At 41.9% G+C, this 18,879-nt stretch overlaps 1 protein-coding gene across 4 annotated transcripts in view; it reads right to left on the reverse strand.

Moving 5' to 3' along the window:
- The window catches only part of Tet2 (tet methylcytosine dioxygenase 2), an 84,056-nt gene that overhangs the window by 18,402 nt on the left and 46,775 nt on the right, over positions 1-18,879 (reverse strand). For 2 of the 4 annotated variants that reach the window (XM_087624961.1, XM_087624958.1), the window contains exons 3-4: positions 5,191-8,426; positions 283-399 (exon numbers count right to left, since the gene is read on the reverse strand). In XM_087624961.1, the coding sequence (XP_087481087.1) occupies positions 283-399; positions 5,191-8,380 (3,307 nt within the window). In that variant the 5' untranslated portion in view covers positions 8,381-8,426. 4 annotated transcript variants of the gene reach the window in all.

Here is an 18,879-nt window from a genome sequence, read left to right on the forward strand (position 1 = left end):
CTCCAACTGTACATTAATGGCCCCTGAGTAACTTAATGATTTTTTTTTTTTTTTGCTTTAAATCAGAGTACACTTGGTCTATTGGAGAACGTGCCAAGCCAAGTAATACAGACAATAACTATTGGAAAATTATCACTGCATTTCAGATACAACATAAGAAATTTTAAATCAAGATATAGAACCAGACAGTAAAGGAATTAGACTGTATTATATGTGATAAACTACGATGAGGTTTTGTTTTTAAAGCAGGAAAGAAAGAAATCTAACAAGAATCATGCTTGCCATTTGACCGTCTCTTCCTTTTCCGCCTCTGTTTCGCCTTGCTGGGTCCAGACTTTCTCTGTACCATTCGGTTGGAGTTATTTTGACTGCGCTTCTTACGCTTCTTACGTTTCTCAGCTAGTCGGGTAAAAGTGTTAGTTGTAGGAGTAAAGGGAGAACCTAGTGCTCCACTTAATAGCCCCCCACAGGGCAGAAGACCAGCCTACCACGTGTGTCAGTGTGTGACATGGGGCTTTAAACAGGAATATACGGTGTTCCATTAATGCCCCTTCAACTACACCCGTGAGGACCAGAAACTGCTCCTATCTTCCAGCCCCACACCCATCATAAAACAAATTTTAACAAGGCATTTAAAAAATACCATTTTTAATCAAAAAAATTAAAGGAACCCAAAACACAAAGAATGTTAATCGGAATGGGAGTTACTTTCTAAGTGCTCCAAAAAGAGCACTAAGGGCTAACTTCATCAGAACCTTCTAACTTTGTACTAAAAACCTTGTAACAAATTGTGTCGATTTTCCAATTCGAGACTAAAAATAGTAACTTCCTTGATACCCAGAAATCTAATTAATATCCACCCACAAACTTTAAACATGGTTCCTGACACTGCTTTGTTAAGGAAGTAAATACTTTTCACGTTAATAGATTTTCCTGCCTGCACGCCTCCTCTGACAGAAAAGTTATATAGATTCAGGCTGGGTATGGTGAAGCACTCCCAGCACTTGGGAGGCAGAGGCAGGCCAACCTGAGCTACTCAGTGAGTTCCAAGATAGCAGGGGCTAGACCAGTTTTCAAAAACAACCCTTAAGCAGCTCAAGCATAGCCGCTGCTCTTCCACATATCAATCCTGTCTCCCCATGGTGGCTCACACAGTATTCCCACAGGACTCAACAGCCTCCTCTCATGTGAGTATATGCAGATAAAATCCATCTATATCTATACATGGATATATGAATATAGATATATATGGATATATATAGACACATCCTTAAAAGAAAAATTCTAATGAATATTAAGCTCTGGTTAGAGGGGAAATGGACACATGCATCAGCAGGGTTTGAAGGGGGGTTCATATAAGTGCAAAGTTTTTCCTTTTGCATTGCAAGACAAAGAAAAACAAAAGTTTTTGAGACTTTATAAATGGTTCCCAGTATAGTCTGAGGTCAGGGATGGGGATTTATTGTTAGGAATTGTTTTCAGGGCTGGAGAGATGGCTCAGCCGGATAAGAGCACTGACTGTTCTTCCAGAGGTCCTGAGTTCAGTTCCCAGCAACCACATGGTGGCTTGCAACCACCTGTAATGGGATCTGATGCCCTCTTCCAGTGTGTCTGAAGACAGCAACAATGTACTCATACACAAAATAAATTAAATCTTTTTTTTTGTTTTTACTATCCTGTTTTTGTTTTCCCATATCAAATTGAGAATTTCTCTTTCCATGTTTTTGAAGAACTGTGTTGGAATTTTGATGGCGATTGCTTTTTGGTAGAATAGTCGATTTCACTATGTTAATCGTAATAATCCATGAGCACAGGAGATCTCTCCATTTTCTGATGTCTTCTTGGATTTCTTTCTTGAGTGACTTGGTGTCATGCCTTATGGATCTTTCACTTGTTTGGTTAAAGTTACAACAAGATACTTTTTATTATTTGTCACTATTGTAAAGAATGTTGTTTCCCTAGTTTCTTTCTCAGCTCATTTATCATTTGTACAGAGGAAGGCTACTGATTTGTTTGAGTTAATTTTATATCCAGCCACTTTGCTGACGTTGTTTATCAGCTGTGGAAGTTTTCTGGTAGAATTTTGGGAGTCGCTTAGGTATATTATCATATAATCTGTGAAGAGTGAATGTTGACTTCTTCCTTTCCAATTTGTATCCCCTTGATCTCCTTTTGTTGTCTTGCTCCAGCTAGAGCTTCAAATATTATATTGAACAGATAGGGAGACAGTGGGCAGCCTTGTCTTGTCCCTGATTTCAGTGGAATTGCTTCAAGTATCTCACATTTAATTTGTTATTGGCTGTTGGTTTGCTTTTATTATGTTTATGTATGGGTGTTGAATTCCTGATCTCTCCAATACTTTTAACATTAAGGTGTGTTGTATTTTGTCAAAGTCCTTTTCAGCATCTAATGAGATGATCATGTGATTTTTCTTTGAGTTTATTTATATAGTGGATTACATTAATGGATCGATCTCCCATCCCTGGAATGAAGCCTACTTGATCACAGTGAATGATCGTTGATGTATTCTTGGATTCAGTTTGCAAGAATTTGAGTATTTATCCATAAGGGAATTTTGGTCTGAAGTTCGGTTGGGTCTCTGTGTGGTTTAGGTATAAGAATAATTGCGGCGTCATAGAATGAATTAGGTAGTGTTCCTTCTGCTTCTATTTTATAGAATACTTTGAGGAATATTGGTATTAGCTCTTTGAAGGTCTGGTAGAATTCGGCATTTAAGCGATTTGGCCCTGGCTGGGAGATTTTTAATGAGTTCTATTTCCTGAGGGGATTATGACCCTGCATAGTTTACCAGCTCTTAATTTAACTTTGTTAGAAAATCATATGGTTCAGCTATATTTTCCAGTTTTGTTGAGTATTGACAGATTGATAAGTACAATAGAATTGAAGACCCAGAAATAAAACCACACCCTTATGGACACTTGATAATTGACAAAGAAGCCAAAACCATCCAGTGGAAAAAGACATTTTCAATAAATGGTGATTGGTAAGTAAAAAAATGAAAAGAGATTCCTAATTGTCACCTTGCACAAAGCTCAAGAACAAGTGGATCAAGGACCTCAACATAAAATCAGATACACTCAATCTAATAGAAGAGAAAGTGGGGAAGAGTCTTGAAATCATGGGCATGGGGGGGTGTTTCCTAAACAGAACTCCAATGACCCAGGCTCAAGAATCAAGAATTGATAAATGAGACCTCATGAAACTGGAAAACTTCTGTAAGGCAAGGGACACAGTCAATAAGACAAATCAGCAACCTACAGATTTGGAAAAAAATCTTCACTAACCCCACATCTGATAGAGGCCTAATATCCTAAATATATAAAGAATAAGAAGCTAACCTGCAAAAAACTCAAAAAACCCAATCAAAAAATATGGGCTATAGAACTAAGCAGTGAAATCACAACAGAGGAGTTTAGAATGGCTGAGAAGCACAAAGTCGTCAGGGAAATGCAAATCAAAATTACCCTGAGATTCTAGTCCACCTCACACCAATCAGAATGGTTAAGATCAGAACCTCAGGTGACTGCATATGTTGGCAAGAATGTGGAGAAAGAGGAACACTCCTCCATTGCTGGTGGGATTGCAAACTGATAGGCTCCTCAGAAAAATTGCAAATACATTTACCTGAAGACCCAGCTATACCACTCTTGGGAGTATAACCAAACGATGCCCCACCATGCCACAAGGACATATGCTCCACTATGTTCATAGTGGCACCTTATTTGTAATAGCCAGAAGCTGGAAAACAACCCATTCTTCCACATTGGAAGAATGGATACAGAGAATGTGGTATATTTACACAATGGAATGCTATTCATCTATTAAGAATAAGGACATCATGAGTTTTGCAGGCAAATGGATGGAACAAGAAAATATCATCCTGAATGAGGCATCTCAGACCCAAAAAGTCCAGATATGCACTCACTAATAAGTGGATATTAGCCAAAAAAGTATAAAGTACCTACCCAGGATACAATCCACAGAACTCAAGATGGTTAGGTTAACAAGACACAGGGCCCAAGTATGGGTGCTTCAATCCCTCTTGGGAGATCGAAGAAAGTAGAGAGCTGTGGGAGAGGGAGGGAACTGGGTAGGAGACGGTATGGTGAAGGGCAGAAGAAAAGGGGAACATGATCAGGTATTAGGGGGAGGAGGGACCAGGAGTGAAGCCAAGGGTCAGCAGAATGAATAGAAACATACTCGGGAGGTGAGGGTTGGGAGGACCCTCTAATGTACCAGAGACTTGGGAGGTGAGAGACACTCAGGACTCAAGGGAAGGGACCTTAGATGAAATGCCCAACAGCGGAGAGAGGAAACTTGGAGAATCCACCTCAAAAGAAAGACAGGGCATCAAGTGGAGGGATGGCGTTACCATCCCACAGTCAAGAACTTTGACCCAGAATTTTTCCTGTCTAAAGGAACTGCAGGGACAAAAAATGAAGGATAACCTTAAAGAAAGGAGGACCAGTGACGGCCCAAATTGGGATCCAGCTCAAGGGGTGGCACCAAGGCCTAACACTGCTATAGATGCTATTGTGTGCTTACAGACAGGAGCCTAACAGGGCTGCCCTCTGAGAGGCCCAACAAGCAGATGACTTGAGTCAGAAGCAGGTATTTATAACCAACCAATGGTCTGAAGTTGGGGAGTCCTGTAGTTTAATTAGGGAAAGGCTAGAAGTTGAGGAGGAGGGCGACCCCATGAGAAGACCAGCAGTCTCAACTAACCTGGACCCGAGATCTCTCAGACACTGAGCCACCAACCAGGCAGCATATGCCAGCTAATATATGGCCCCTGACACACATACAGCATAGGACTTCCTGATCTGGCCTCAGTGAGAGAAGATGCACCTAACCCTTGAAAGACTGGAGGTCCCAGGGAGTGGAGAGGCCTGGCAGGGTGTGTGGGTGTGTGGGGACATCCTTTTGGAGACAGGGAAGAAAGAATGGGATGAAGAACTGTTGAAGGATAATGACTGGACTGTAAAAAGAGATTAAAGATGTATGTGTGTGTGTGTGTGTGTGTGTGTGTGTGTGTGTGTGTGTATAATATATATATATATAGGCTCCTAGACTCCAGCTTAAGAAAGAAGACACATATATGAAGATAATTACCTAATTCTAATCCTGGCAAACACCGCGTGCTTCATTCGGTATGTTTTCGGCACTTACCTGCATTTTTGCACGCTTCGCAACTGATATCCTCTACAGGAGTGTCTGAATCCGAAGGCGATTCTGAAACGTCGGTGAGAACAGAGTCGGCTGTTCTTTTGGTTGGCGTCTTTTCTGAAAGAGACGCTTGTGGCTCTGCAGCTGGGGTGTGGTTCTCAGAGCCCGCAGAGCGGGCATTTGTAGCTGTTTCCACATCCCCCTGTCTCTGTGAGTTGAGGGTCAGGATCTTATAGTCGCAGAGCGCCTTGAGCTGGAACTGCTTCAGGTGTCGCTCCATCGTCTCGATGATGCTTTCCGTCCGCCCACCATCACAGCTCAGCAAGGGGCTCTCTTGCTTTATCCTTTTGGGCATATTTTCTTGTGGCCCCGACGTGGGGTGTTTACAGGAAGAGAGTTTGGATCCAGGCTCAATCTTGATTGGCCTGGGCATCTGATGATGGCCGGACTCAGACTGGGATTGCTGTATTTGCTGCTGTTCCTGCTTCTGCAAGAGAAGCCTCCTTAAGGCAGCATGCTTCTGGGTGTCCTTCTGAGGGGAGATCTGTGTGTGACTTCCTCCTTGCTTGGGCACAGGGAGTGCCTTTGCTTGAATATGCACCAAATACCTCGCTTGAGTTGCTTCAGCCGGAGGCACTGAGAACTCATCCCGGCTCCTGCCTTTAAGACCCTGTAGAGATGAAGCTTGGTGAGGCTTCTGCTCATGTTCTTGAAAGCACCTGTGAGCGACGTCCTGACTTGGGGTCACATTATTCGGGAAACACTGCGTGTTCTGCTGGTTTGGGGTCGTATTTCCTATGAAGAGATCAAGATGTAGATTTTGTTCTCTGCTCTCGGAAGCTGGGTGTGTATAATTTGAACAGAGAGTTTGTACTTTGCTTGAGTTTGGTGTTACGATCTTCGCATAAGGAAAACTTCTATTTACATTCTGTACTTGCTCCAACCCCCCCTTGGCACTGTGAGTTTGGAAATTACTTGGTTTTGAGCCACAAAAGCTTTCTTCCGCTTTAATCGGGCCAAAACACTGGCCCTGACTTTGCTCATGGTTGGTACCGTGGAGGTGAGAGAAAGTCTGAGGCATCTGCTCTTTATTCTTTCTCTGTAACTGATGCTGCTGCTGGCAGACTTGAGGGAAATTTGAGTTCTGGGATGCTTGTGTTTGTGCTGCCTGCTTATGAGGGGTATGTTGTAAAAAGCTGGAAAATAGTTCAGCCTCTGTGGCCTGTTGCTTGTCGGTGGAGGGATCTACTCTTTGATGGAAATGATACTGAGGCCCGTGAGCCTCAGGGGGCAGATCTGTCCTGGAGATGCACTCCTGGTAGGAAGTTTTCTGGAACTGTAGATGTTGGTCCCCCATACCCGGAGAGGGTCCTTGATTCATTTCCACTTGGTACATTTGGGACTTATGCTCTGGCTGAGCCGTTTTCTGGATGTAAGGTGGCCTTTGGAATTCTCCTGTCATGTTTACACTTCCAGTGGACTGTATGGAGCCTATCTGATTGGTAGGGCTGGTCTGATAGCGAAGGCCGGAGTGCAAGGACGTAGCCTTGCATTCTGTCTGATGGAGCGCTTTGTGAAAATGTGATGCCTTCAGTTCTATCCAGCCAGGCGCTGCCAGGACAGAACCTTGCGTTTGCCCCTTGTTTGCATCCTTCAGAATCTCGTGCTCCCCGTGTCCCATCAGATATTGGCTATTTTCTTGTAAATCTCCACCGTGGCCATGATTTGGCAGGTAATACATGCGATAATCTGACACTTTCCTTGTTTTTTCAGAGCACGGTGGGACGCAGTCATTCTGATGCTGTTCTGGAAGCATCAAGGGGGGGTTGGGTGTATGTACAGATGTGTTCAGACTCTGGCTAGATGTTGTCTTCTTAGGTTGGTGTTCTGTTTTCCCTTCCCTTGAAAGAGTTAGGTCACTTTGGTTGGGGTAGCGGTGGTGTTCTTCCAAAGCTACGTCATTCAGAGTGCCTTTTCCTTCTGAAGGAAGCTGAAGAACGGGACAGGGAGCAAGAGGAGATGGTGATGGTGGCGTCATGGTAGTGGCAGAAATGGAATCTTCAGGGAACACTGAGCTTTGCCCGAAGTAAGCACCATTGGTTTCCTTTTGCTTTATGCACTGTTCGGAGCTGCCAAGAGAAGTTTGCAAATCACTGTCGGAACCAGCATAGTATTCTTCAGCAAACGGCTTCGTGTTCCCTTGGATGTTTATGTTTTCTGCACAAGATGATGGGCCTATTCCCAAAACTGACTTTTGTTGGTGTTCTGCTTTCTGAAAAGCACAGGTACCTAGTACTCCAGCTGGTTTACTGGCACTATCCAAATCACAGGCCTTAGTCACCATTGCAGCTGGCTCTGGAGGCAGCTGGGAGCTTGAGGTCTGCGAGAAATTGATCTGTGCTGAGGTAAGCGATGGTTGAGTGATCTCACGAGGCAGCTCGATAGCAGCCTGACCGCTAAGGGCGTTTACGTGAGGTGTGGTATTATTCTGCACGGCCATGGAAACACAATCTGGATAACACTGTGTTTTTTCCAGGAATTCACCATGTGTGTCTTCCACAGAAGGGGCAGAAACTGTAGCACCATTAGGCATTAGCACAGCCTTGTTTTTAAGTAATAGAGCGTTCCTGTCATTTCCCCCTTCCTGCTCCTCGGGAATTTCTGTGTTTTCAACTCCATTGTAGTTCCGTGTTGGGAAAGCATCTATGTCTGTGCTTTCCTGGGCTGTAGAGGTCCCGGGCTCTCTGTCATCACTCAGACCGGAGACATTTGGGTGGCTGCTGCTTTTACCTGGGTTTCCTTCTTGACTTTCCCCGAAGTTATTACTTTCTCCCTTAGCTTTTTGGTCTAGTGTCAGTTTTGTGTTCAGATGGAGCCCAGAGAGAGATGGTTCACTGACTGTGCGTTTTATCCCTCCGTTTTGTAAGCACCCGGAATACCCTCTGCCTTCATGTATGAAGTCTGGACTCTCATGACTGCTCTGGCTGCCTTTCATGTGGGGTATTCCATAATAGCTTTGGAAAGACTGCCACTTGGTGTCCCCATTTACTTCTGGGTGAGGTCTCTCTGCTAACGGGCTTCCGTTCTGGAGTTTGACAGCCAGAGGTTCTGTATGGCTGACGGGAGAAGGTGATGCTATCAGGAATGGACTCTGCCTGGTGCCCTCAGCATGGGTGGTTCTGTCCTGTTCCATCAGGCTTGCTTCGGGGCCATCCACAAGGCTGCCCTTTGAATGAATCCTAAAGACACAGAAACAAAAATTCAACAGCATTACAATAGCACCAATACCTAGAAATAGTAATCAGACGCTCATTTCCTCTTTCAGCCAACAGCCCCTCATCTTCTCAGCATGGAGGGAAGGACAGAGGGATCAAGGGGATGAATCTCAGCTGTTTGGAGAGCTTTATACCTCACCAGTAACTAGTATCAAGGGAGAACCATTTTCTTTAGCCTTCGCTGAGCTCGCTGAGCTGTCATGCTGCTTCCTGTGTGTTCCTGGAATCATGTCCACTGACACTGCACCAGCTTTCCTATCTTATAACCCCCATAACAGTTTCTGAGACTGGATCCCCCAAGTTCTCTGAGGCTACCTCCAATTTGTTAACAGAAGATCAGAGAGAATGTTCTAGAGTTTGATTCTGGGTATCTTTTCTTCTCTACCATACTTGATTGGCTCTAGCAGGCCTGTAGCAATCAATGCTTTTCAAATTCCTTTCAGTTCGGTGCTCTCAGCGTGTACTGTGTGGTGATGGGTGAAAGGTGTATCTTAAAGAAGCCAAAGACCCCTCAGCTAGGGAAGTCAGTCAGTGTGAAGGGATTTCTGCAGCGTGCAGGGAACTCTCCCCAAGTTCAACCTTCAGTTTGAAAGAAATACACACCCTCCAACCATCCTCAACCATGCCACTTTAGGTGATTTTTCCACAAGGGATGCATGTAGGTGAGAGGACTCAACTGGTAAGGGCACTGGTCACCAATGCTGATGATTTGAGTTTGATCCCCAGGACATACGTGAAAGGGGTGAACTCCTACAGTGGTACCTGAGCCTTACATACCTGTCATGGCACCCATGTATGTCTGTCTGTCTGTATGTATGTATGCATGCATATATGTATGAGAGAGTGCGCAATGTTATCCATGTTGAGTGGCTAATCCAGTTCATTTGCGAAATATATACTAACTTACACACATACATACCTAAAAAATAAAAAATGTTTAAATCATAATATTCCATCTAGTTATTCTTTGTCCCACTATTTATTTCTTTTAAGGTATTTATAGTAGTGGGGAGCACTACTTTCTGTCTGGACTAAAACAGTGTTAGATTAGTGCTTACTGTTTAGACAAGGCAAATGAAACAGAGAAGTAATATAGAAATGCTGAAAAAAAACCACTAAAGTTATAATTGGCTTTACCAGGACACGGTTTTACAGGGGGAGGATCTGAGTTATGGACAGCTTTGTCTATATAGTGAGTTAGGGGCCAACTAGAGCTATACGATAAGATGCTGTCTCAATAGTAACACTGTGTACACTGGTCAGTGAAGAGAACCATCTGGAATGCTGTCATCTAGGTGATTCTAAAGATTTAGCACAGTAGCCAAAAAACCCAAAAGCAAGTATAGCTTCAAGGAATCAGAAGTTTTATGACAATTATATTGCAGTTATAACAGGATAAACTCAAAAGTTCTATGAGCAGTAAAATTCTGTAGGCAAGAGGAGTGAAAGAATGGGGGTAAAATACAGGACACAGGTGATGTTCTGAAAATGGGGACAGTGGCCTGTGGCATCCACAGATGTCTCGCTAGCACTCGCCTGGATGCTCTGTCTACTAACATATAAAGATGTCTTACTCATTTCACTGGCTACCTGTCGGACTCGGTGGCTGTCCCAACAATTGACATGCCTTAGTGATGAACTTCACATGGTTTCTGAACTTCTGCTGAAAAGGATGCCTGCACTTGTTTAACAAATATGTAACAAACTGGAGGAAAGCCAGCTGAAGGGCACCAATAAGGAGAGAATTGCTCAATGCCTTTATACCTTTAATTATGTGCATTAATAAAAATTTAAAACTGATTCTTACTAGACAAAAGTGATGTCTTTTTCTATATGGTTTACGTCTTCCAAATAGGAGACTGAAATCATACCCAAAACATTAGACCTGAATATATGGTCACAAACTATTACTGCACCCTTGAAATCTGGCTAGTCCAACTTAAAATATGCCACAAGAGTGAAAAGCAACTCAATTCTGAAGAAAATCCACTGTGGGTTGGAGATATAGCTCAGTGCAGGGCCTGCCTGGCCTATACAGAGCCCTGGCTTTAGTTCCCAGTACTGCATTAATTAGGCAGAATGCACATGCACATAACCCTAATCCTCCAAAGAAAGATGGGGGCAGAACACTCAGGAGCCCAAGGTTTCACTTTTTGAAATGTAAGCATCCATGTCTGCAGCACATTTTGATGGGTAGCTGTGGGTGTGACTAGTAAGGAAATTGGGAGAAAGGGGAGGGAGGGAAGGAAGTGAAGGGAAATTTAAAAAGTTGCATTCTTCTGGCAACTGCATCCAATTCACAAGTGCCGTTATTCATAGCTGTACACATGTATGCATTTCTGATGTCGTATACAGAGCTGTACTAATTTTTAAGTGTCAAAATAAGAATATTGATGAGCAACCTGGCATGGTAGTACACGCTTAATTAATCCCAGAGGCAGGCAGATCTGGTCTACAAAGGTCAGCCAGGGCTGTTACAAAGAGAAACCCTGCCTACAAACAAACAAACAAATGAATGAACAAACCTTTCAGCATTATAGTAGCTCTTAAGAAATAGGTAACATAAGGATAATTTTCTAGATAGATACCAGGTACCAAAGTTAAAAAATCAGGATCAGATAAGCCATCTAAAGAATCCCATAACTCCTAAAGAAATATAAGCAAATTTTTCCAAACCAAAAAAAAAGCCCAGGACCAGATGGGTTTAGTTTAGAATTCTACCAGACATTCATAGAAGACTTCATACCAACCAGTACTGTCCAAACTATTGCACAAAATAGAAACAGATGGAGCACTACCAAATTTCTATGAAGCCACAATTACTCTTATACCTAAACCAAATGAAGAACCAACAAAAAGAGAACTTCAGAACAATTTCCCTTATGAATATTGACGCAAAATTACTCAATAAAATTCTCACAAATCGAATCTAAGAACACAGCAAAACAATCATTCATCGTGATAAAGTAGCTTTATCCCAGGGATGCAGGGATGGTTCAATATACAAAATCCATCAACTTAATCCACTATGTAAACAAACTCAAAGGAAAAAAAAACATGATCATTTCATTAGATGCTGAGAAAGCATTTGACAAAATTCAACACCCCTTCATGTTAGAAGTCCTGGAAGGATCAGGAATTCAAAGCCCATACCTAAACATAGTAGTAAAAGCAATATAGAGCAAACCAGTAGCTAACATCAAACTAAATGGAGAGAAACTTGAAGCAAATCCCACTAAAGTCATGGACTAGACAGACAAGGCTGCCCGTTCTCTTCCTATTTATTCAATATAGTACTCGAAGTCCCAATCAGAGCAATCAGACAACAAAAGGAGGTCAAAAAAAGAATACAAATGAGAAAAGTCAAAATATCACTATTTTCAGATGATATGATAGTATACTTAAGTGACCCCAAAAGTGTCACAAGAGTACTAAACCTGATAAACTTCAGCAAAGTGGGTGGGTATAAGCTTCACTCAAATTAGTAGCCTTCCTCTACTCAAAGGATAAACAGGCTGAGAAAGAAATTAGGGAAATGACACCCTTCACAATAGTCACAAATAACACAAAATACCTCAGTGTGACTCTAACCTAGCAAGTGAAAGGTATGTATGACAAGAACTTCAAGACTCTGAAGAAAGAAATTGAAGATCTCAGAAGATGGAAAGACCTCCCATGCCTACAGATTGGTAGGATTAATATAGTAAAAATGGCCATTTTGCCAAAAGCAATCTACAGATTCAATGCAATCCCCATCAAAATTCCAACTTCAGAGAGTTAGAAAGAGCAATTTGCAAATTCATTTGGAATGACAGAAAGCCCAGGATTGTGAAAACTATACTCAACAATAAAAGAACTTGGGGGGGGGGGGGGGGAATCACCATCCTTGACCTCAAGCTGAATTACAGAGCAATAGTGATAAAAACTATATGGTATTGGTACAGAGATGGGCAGGTAGGTCAATGGAATTGTATTGAAGACCCAGAAATAAACTCACACACGAATGGTCATTGATCTTTGACAAAGGAGCTAAAACCATCCAATGGAAAAAAGATAACATTTTCAACAAATGGTGCTGGTTCAACTGGAGGTCAGCATGTAGAAGAAAGCAAATCAATCCATTCCTATCACCCTGTACAAAGCTTAAGTCCAAGTGGATAAAGGCCCTCCATATCAAACCAGATACACTCAAACTAACAGAAGAAAAAAAGTGGGGAAAATTTCCTGAACTAGAATACCAATGGCTTATGCTCTAAGATCAAGAATTGACAAATGGGATCTCATAAAATTGCAAAGCTTCTGTAAAGCAAAGGACACTGTTATTAGGACAAAATGGCAACCAATAGATTGGGAAAAGATCTTTACCAATCCTACACCCAATCAATAGTGGGCTAATATCCAATGTATACAAAGAACTCAAGTTAGATTCCCGAGAGCCAAATAACCCTATTAAAAATGGGGTACAGAGCTAAAAAAGAATTCTCAGCTGAGGAATATCGAATGGCTGAGAAGTACCTAAAGAAATGTTCAACATCCTTAGTTATCAGGGAAATGCATATCACAACAACTCTGAGATTCTACCTCAGGCCAATCAGAAGGGCTAAGATCAAAAACTCAGGTGAGGACAGATGCTGGAGAGGATGTGGAAAAAGAGGAACACACATGCTATGCACTCACTGATAAGTGGATATTAGCCTAAAAGCTCAAATTACCCAAGATACAATCCACAGACCACATGAAGCTCAAGAAGAAGACAAAGTGTATGTAGATGCTTCAGTCCTCCTTAAAAGGGGTACAAAAAATATTCATAGCAGAGGATATGGAGACAAAGTTTGGAGCAGAGACTGAAGGAATTGCCGTTCAGAGCGTGCCCCACCTGGGGATCCAGCATATATTATATACATACATATATATACCAAAACTAGACAATATTGATGAAGTCAAGAAGTGCATTCTGATAGGAGTCTGATATAGCTGTCTCCTGGAAAGCTCAGTCAGAGCGTGACAAATACAGAGGTGAATGCTAGCAGCAAATCATTGAACTGAGAATGGGGTTCCCATTGGAGTAATTAGAGAAAGTATTGAAGGAGCTGAAGGGAATTTCAACACCATAAGAATAATACCAACCAACCAGATCTCCCAGGGACTGAACCACTACCCAAAGACTATACATGCACTGACCCATGGCTCCAGCTGCATATGTAGCAGATGACAGCCTTGATGGGCACCAATGGAAGGAGAAGCCCTTGGTCCTGACAAGGCTGAACAACAACATCCCCCTCCCCCATGGTAGGGAAATGTCAGGGTGGGGAGGTGGGGAGGTGGGAAGGGGGAGTGGTTGGACCCTTATTGAAGGACGGGATGGGGGTGGGATAGGAGGCTTATGGATGGGAAAGGGAATAACATTTGTAATGTAAATAAAAAATGTTCAACAAAAAACATAGGTAACATTTCTGGCTCTCCAATTCTACTCTACTTATTTACTTGCCTTTCTCTGTAAGAATACCATACAGTTTTTATCACTATAGCTCTGTAATATAGTTGGAGGTTAGGGATGGTGATTTCCCCCAGAAGTTCATTTATTGTTGAGAACAGTTTTGGATGATATCTTGGGTTTCTTGTTATTCCAAATGAGTTTTCAAATTGCTCATTCTAAGTCTATGAAGAACTAAATTGGGATTTTGATGGGGATTGTATTGAATCTGTAGATTGTTTTTGGCAACATGGCCATCTTTACTATATTAATTCTATATGATCATGGGAGATTTTTCCATCTTCTGGGATCTTCAATTTCTTCAGAGACTTGAAGTTTTCTTGTCATACAGATCTTTTACTTGCTTGGTTAGAGTCACACCAAGGTATTTTATATTATTTGTGACTATTATGAAGTATGTGGAGAAAGAGGAACACTCCTGCATTGTTGGTGGGATTGCAAGCTGGTACAACCACTCTGGAAATCAGTCTGGAGATTCCTTAGAAAATTGGACATAGTACTTCCTGAAGACCCAGCTCTACCACTCCTGGGCATATACCCAAAAGATGCTCCAACCTCTAACAAGGACACATGCTCCACTATGTTCATAGAAACTTATTTATTATAGCCAGAAGCTAGAAACAACCCAGATGTCCTTCAACAGAGGAATGAAAACAGAAAATGTGGTTCATCTATATACAATGACTTCATGAAATTCTTAGGCAAATGGATGGAACTAGAAAAAAAATCATCCTGAGTGAGGTAACCCAGTCTCTCTCTCTCTCTCTCTCTCCCTCTCTCTCCCTCTCTCTCCCTCTCTCTCTCTCTCTCTCACACACACACACACACACACACACACACACACACACACACACGAAAAACAAAAAACAAACAAAAAAAACCCACATGGTATGCATTCACTGAAGAGACTGCCCTACCTGGGGATCCAGCCCATATACAAACAGACACCAAACCCAGACACTATTGTGGATGCCAAGAAGCGCATGCTGACAGGAGTCTGATATAGTTGTCTCCTGAGAGGTTCTGCCAGAGTCTAACAAATAGAGGCGGATGTTTGCAGCCAACTATTGAACTGAGAATGGGGTCTCCAATGGAGGAGTTAGAGAAAGGACTGAAGGAGCCGAAGGATTTTGCAACCCCATAAGAAGAACAATATCAACCAACCAGACACCCCCACCCCCACCCCAGAGCTCCCAGGGACTAAACCACCATCCCAAGAGTACACAGGGATGGACCTATGGCTCCAGTTGCATATGTAGCAGAGGATGGCCTTGGTGGGCATCAGTGGGAAGAAAGGCCCTGGATCCTGTGAAAGCTCCATGCCCCAGTGTAGGGGAATGCCAGGGTGGGAAGATGGGAGGGAGTGGTTGAGTGGGTGGGGGAGCACCCTCACAGAAACAGGGGAAGATAGCAGGTTTCTGGAGGGGAAACCAGGAAAGGGGATAACATTTGAAATGTAAATAAGAGAATATCCAATAAGAAAGAGAAAAAGGTAACAAAATCAAATTATATTCGTGTGGAAATGAAAAGGAATTTATTTCCTGAGTAAAGCAGTGGAAGAGGAAAGTTAATAGGTACCCTTTTAAAGGAAGTCCATGGAACTTGGACACTGTCCTTGAGAGCTACCCGTTAGGTCTTGAAAACAACCTATCATTTCAGAGAATGAGAAAGGAAATATTGCCTTTGGTGTTACTATGCCCTAAGCCATACCTTTTGCATGAATTAACGTTATAATCCTGTACCTATTTGAACAGTACTGTTTTTGTAGGCTTTGGCCTTATTTTCTAGTAGAGAGAATGAAGACGATGTCATGCTATAGTCATCAGGCTCATGGAGGTTTGCTGGTTTTCCTTAAGCTGAAAAAGTAAAGTCGTGGTTGTTTAAGACAGGATCTTTTGGGTTGTATTTGAGATATTTACCTAACAGTTAAGATGTTGTTTTTTTTCAAATTTAAATGATTGTAAAACAGGGATCCATTTTCAAATAACTGTAAACTTTTGCTAGAGTTATTTTTGCATGGTTTTCCTCAGTCCACTTCCTATTACTAATAGCAGAGGGCTGGGCAGGTCATAGAGGCTTGTTTTGGCTCTTTATTCTCTAGTGGAACAGACTTCCTTCTGTTTATGTCTGGAGCTGGTGCAGGCCATAATGGCAGAGACAGAGGTGTGTGTGTGCTGCTCTTTTATGAAGTCCCCATCCCTAAACACCTGAGTTGGACCTCAAAACCCATGCAAGTTGTCATGTGACCCACACACTCACTCACCAGGATCCCACCCCATGATCCCAATTTTAATCACTTCTGGATACCAAATTCCTATCAGTTCTTTGCTGAGGATTAAAATTTAAACCACATTTTACAGGGGGGGGGACCACATTTCCTTTCCCGGTTGAACATAAACCATGCTTTATTTATTATCTGCCCTTAGAAGTGAATGACCAGAAATACTTAATTTATGAAATTAGACGCTTCTAAAGTAATGCAATTATGGGAGATTTATAGATGGTACCTGCATTTATACCTATGTTTGTTTGCTACATGAAGAAAGGTGCCATCTCAACTCAGAATGAATGTAACCATTAGAACCATTATTTTTTTTTTTGAGGCAGGGATTCTTAGGAGCCAATATTGGCAGTTACACCTAGCTTGAATATTTACACACACATGCGCACACACGCGCGCACACCGAAGTATAGGCCAAAGATCCCTTGGGAAACCTGAAAATTCTGACCTGTTAAACTTCCCTTGGATGCTTTAGATCTCACATAGTAACAGCTATGCCTGAGAAACAAATAACTGATTTTAAATGTATTACACTTAAGGCTCATAGGGCTAACTACAAGCTATTGAAGTCCATCCTAAACTTGTTAGGGACTAAATACCTAGGCTTAATGAAAAATTATCAGATTAATCAGTTAGTTTAGAAATCAAATGCAAGCTCCCTGAGCCCCGCGTACATTTTGGTAGTCATTCTGGCTGTCACAATTGTGCTGATAAAGAGCTCAGAATCACAGATTGACATAAAATATCCTTTAAAGACTTTAAAATGGCATTCAAATAAGATAGCATGTGACCATAACAGTCACAGTTTTCTCTCACTGTACATATATGAATACCGAGAAACTGGCTCCTGCGGGGGACATGGAGCTCTCTGAAGCCCTTCCCATCAGAGAATACAAAGGAAAACACAATTAAGGGAGATTTTGCCCTTAAATTCATATTTTGCCCTTATTTGAGCCAATTTGTGGGCTTCCTATCAATACTCTGAGAGTCAATTTGTTACCTGTCTATGGACCTGCAGTTATTAACAAGAAGATTGAGGGCATCTATCTTTAACCAGGGCTTAATTTCCTCATGTGGCTTGAAATAAAATATACAGAATTTAGAATATGAAACGTGTGGGACTGGAGAGACGGCTCAGTGGTTAAGAGCACTGGCTGCTCTTCCAGAGGTCCTGAGTTCAATTCCCAGCAACCACATGGTGGCTCACAACCATCTGTAATGAGATCTGATGCCCTCTTCTGGCCTGACCATAGAGCACTCATTTACACGAAATAAATTAAAAAAATATGAAATGTGAAGTTCCTGCAGAAGTATTCTGACAGTTTCTTGAGCTTAAAACACCCTGCCTCACTGACTGCTACCATTGCCGATGTGAACCATTGGAGTGGCTGCTACTCATTCCCTAAAACGTGCACAAATACAAGGTTGGGCTCAAAAGATCTGACGAATTATTATTCACAGGCTGAGGAAATGGCTTAGCAGTTAAGAGCACTTCCAGGACTGGAGTTCAATTCCTAGCACCCACATGGCAAGTCAGAACTGTTTCTGAGTCAAATTCCAGACATACATGTAGGCCAAACACCAATGCCCATTTTAAAGAATATTGATTCACTTAAATGAAAGCTGAGAGCTGACATAGTTTAGAACCCACTATCCATATTTTTATGTTTACCCATTTATTCAAGTAGTCTAATAATATCCCTCACAATGACAACCATGGCTGTCTGAGGAAGCAAAAGTAGTGGCTATATCAACTATAAATATGTTTCTGTTGTTGGAAAGTTTAAGGGTAAATTTATAAATTATAAGGGTATTTCAACAGAAATATACCAGAAATGTCTACAATAGTGAGTTCCAGGACAGCTGGGGCTATGCATAAAAACCTTGTCTCAAAAAAAACCAAAGTATCTTCATTGAAAATACATCTCTCGACTGATAGCTAGGTTTTAAACAAGGCAGGTTTTAGCCATCACTGTTCCCCTATGAGCTTAATTCTGTGCCTTCTCCTGCCTGTGACAATAATTATGAATTCAAGTCACATCGACAACATCTGTGAAGCAATTACTGCACGGAGGGCTGAGTCTGCAGTCTAATCCATCATAATTATGACAGTCCTCTTTCAAGACACTATGATGCATGACTTAAAAATAGCACATTAGCGTGCAAATGGGTCAGCATCTCATTTCACCAATGTGCATTTAGCGTTGTAATGTAGCCCAGCACCATTTGACTTTCTCTGAATCACTCAGATGACAGCCATAGCTCTCGCCATAGAAAACTTCAGGTGACGCTCAAAATTTGGAGGGCTTTTTGTCTTTTTTTTTTTTTTTTTGGCTTACTGGTTTAGTACAGTGCTATGTCTTTTCCTGCTCTAAAGTAAAGATAAACTTACGCTAGCTTTATTCTGTTTTGCTAAACTGTTAAGAATTATTTTAATTTTAATTTTTTGGTTTTGAGACAGACTTTCTCCGTGTAGTCCTGGCTGTCTTTGGAACTCACTCTGCACACCAGGCTGGCCTTGAACTTGAAATCTGCTGCCTTTGCCAGTGCTGAAATTAAAGGCATGTACTACCATTGCCGGGCTGGCTAGGAATGATCTTTTGGTGTGGAGGAAAGCTGAGAGAAAGCACACATAGCAAAAA

Source organism: Rattus norvegicus, chromosome 2 (genome assembly GCF_021556685.1).
Source record: "Rattus norvegicus strain SHRSP/BbbUtx chromosome 2, alternate assembly SHRSP_T2T, whole genome shotgun sequence".
Classification (NCBI taxonomy): domain Eukaryota; kingdom Metazoa; phylum Chordata; class Mammalia; order Rodentia; family Muridae; genus Rattus; species Rattus norvegicus.